Below are 2,956 nucleotides of genomic sequence, written 5' to 3'. Positions count from 1 at the left end.
TTTGAGTGCAAAGAGGTCAGGCTTGACAGCTTTATGGTTCCTTCATTTCTTCATGAGTTTTCCCACTTTGCATGCTTTTCTCCTCATTTCTTCCATCCAATACTTGCCCTATGAACCTGAAATCACTCAACAAACATATAAAGGCATTGAATGGAATTAAAGTGGATTAAAATCGCCAATTTAGGGCCTAAAAAGCATGTTTTTACACTTAAGCAAAATTCAAGGGAGAATTACAAAACCATGCTATTTCATTGAATAAATGTGAGAAAAGTTGATAAAATCCCCCAAATTAAGCACAAGATAAACCACAAAATCGGGGTTTATCACGCCGTCATTCATCTCCTTGCCGCCGTCGTCTCCTCCGTCAAAGCGTTGCGGTGCAGAGTTATGATTGGAGGACGAGGCGATCGTGGAGCCTATGAATTCGTTGACCTCTCAAAGTGACGATTTCATTCAGATTGTTGAGGTAATGCTTTAAATCTTCTGCTTCTGTGTCGTCTTCCACTGCGGATTGTGCCGCTGGTTCTGCTTTTCCTTCGGCGGTGTGATTTGGGCACAGATTCGGTGGTGCTAGCTGAGGAGATCAAGAAGACGAGCTAGCGAGTCTCTGTAAGCTTCGAGTCGAGTCAAGTTTTATGTCATGTCGAGTCATTACAATTAGGATTTGTTCCTAATTTTTTCTTGTTCTTTACTTTCTTCAATTTTTCAAAGATATTAGTTTTTGTGATAATTTGATGATATATTTTTGGCAAAGTTATACACAAATTCTGTTTCTTATGTTCTAATGTACTGTTCTCTTCTGTAAATTTTTCAGGTCAAGGCAAAGAATTTGATATAAATTTTGTTAAGTTGATTTGATATATTATAAAGGTGAAGAGACATAAATAGAAAATTGTTATTCTCTATTGAAAATTTTGATTTTTTCTTGAAGTAAAAAGGATGTTAGGGTTCATAGTTTGAAAGAGAAGTATATAATAAATTTCTTTCTTGTATGCAACTTTGTACGGTGTTTGATTCAGTATCATCATAAGAGCTTTTGGCTTTCTTACAGGGGCAAGATCCTTAAGGTACTGAAAAATTGGCCTGAGAGGAGTATTCAAGTTATTGTTGTCACAGATGACGAGCGAATTTTAGGACTCAGAGACCTTGGATGTCAAGTATTTGTTCCTTGATTTACTATAACTACAAGACTCCTATCATTCTGTTTTATCTGAAGCTGTTACTTTTTAGTATATAGATACATTAATTCAATGAAAACATGATATATAGTAAAATAGGTAACTTAGGCTTCATATAGTTTATGTTAGATGTGTTTCATTTCAGGGAATGGGAATTCCTGTTGGAAAATTGGCTTTGTACACAGCACTAGGAGGGCTTCGTCCATCAGCAGTTTGCATTTTCAATCTTCTACTAACTTTTTTCTTCTCATTATACCATTATATATGTCTCATTATACCATTACATACATACCTTCATATCTGCATATCACTTTCATTTTCATTGATATGAAGTGATTTTGATGATATCTGGTTTCTATATAGGAATATTCTGAACTTCTGAGTGAGTTCATGGCTGCTGTAAAGCAAAACTATGGGGAAAAAGTTCTTGTGCAGGTTGTGAATTTTAAACAAGTTTTTATGATGTTATGAACCTGAATCATTCAATTGAGTTTCTGTTACCTTAAAATATTTTTTCTACAGTTTAAAGATTTTGCAAATCACAATGCTTTCGACTTGCTTGCGAAATACGGCACATCTCATCTAGTCTTCAATGATGATATTCAAGTACTATAAGTAGCATCTTAGCATCTATACCATAAAGATTGTTCTGTTCAAAATTTCAAGTCATGAATGTTTTATAATCTATCTCAGGGGACTGCATCTGTTGTTCTTGCCGGGGTCGTGACAGCATTGAAGCTGATTGGTGGAACTTTGGCCGACCACACTTTCCTGTTCCTCGGTGCCGGCGAGGTAACAAATTGACAATCATAAAAACTTGCTTGGTGCTTCGGGGGGAAAAGAGTGAAAACAGATACTATTTATATTTTTTATTTTTAAAATACGCTTTATATATGTATATATTTGCACTTGACAAGTTAATTCATCTCATGTTTTTGCCATGATTTCAGGCAAGAACTGGAATAGCAGAACTTATAGCTCTTGAGATGTCAAAGCAGATAATAATAATAATAATAATAATAATAATAATAATAATAATAATAATAAAGACTTCAATCTTCATTGCTGACACAGTAGTCTTATATTGATTTATGGAGTGAATTTCAAATTACAATCTATGGAGATGTTCTATTTCTTTGTGCAGACAAAGAAATCGATAGAGAAAACTTGCAAGAAGATATGACTTGTAGACTCAAAGGTAGTTGAAAAACTATGATAATACTCTACTTTTTAGTACAAGAAGATTGTAAAAAACTAAACTATGGTTAATCAGATCTACTTTATCGACTCCATTTTGCAGGTATTTTCTATCAATTTCTTTAGGGAGTGGGGTGATGAGCCAGGTGAGTGTAGTTATAGAACATTTTTCTTAGAACATAGAAACAGAGACATTATGAAAAGGCAGCGCTGTCAAGTTTTATTCAGCAGAATTATCACTGCCATTAGTATTAGCTTACATAATTTTCCTAAAGGAATGGCAGTGTTCCTTGGGTCCGTAAAGGTAATAAACCTCAATTTTGGTGTTATTGTTACATGTTATTGCCTTAATATTGTAACTTTATACTATTAATTCTTCTTTATATGTAATTATGTAGAGCCTTCAGGTTGGTCTTAACCTTGCATTAGCTATTAGCCATGTAGAGTCCCTAGGAGCCATAATTATAGGTACATACACCATCCAAAATATGCTATATAAACATTCTATTTATTTTTGAAAGATATGAACTTAAAATAAATATCTTCAAAGCGAAAAAAAAGGTTGGTGGCTGCAACAGGAA

General features: G+C 34.0%; 1 protein-coding gene across 1 annotated transcript; it reads left to right on the top strand.

Annotated features, from left to right (window-relative positions):
- LOC110266891 (NADP-dependent malic enzyme-like) lies at positions 451 to 2,182 on the top strand (the record flags this gene model as incomplete). Its single annotated transcript, XM_021111940.1, has 7 exons — positions 451 to 466; positions 815 to 870; positions 1,052 to 1,157; positions 1,542 to 1,613; positions 1,701 to 1,784; positions 1,872 to 1,970; positions 2,129 to 2,182. Coding segments are annotated over exons 4-7 (282 nt in total), but the record flags the coding sequence as incomplete, so codon positions are not given.

The sequence above is a fragment of the Arachis ipaensis genome, chromosome B09, assembly GCF_000816755.2.
Source record: "Arachis ipaensis cultivar K30076 chromosome B09, Araip1.1, whole genome shotgun sequence".
NCBI lineage: Eukaryota > Viridiplantae > Streptophyta > Magnoliopsida > Fabales > Fabaceae > Arachis > Arachis ipaensis.
Note: the sequence above shows the minus strand (reverse complement) of the source record. Positions and strands in the feature narration are given on the sequence as shown.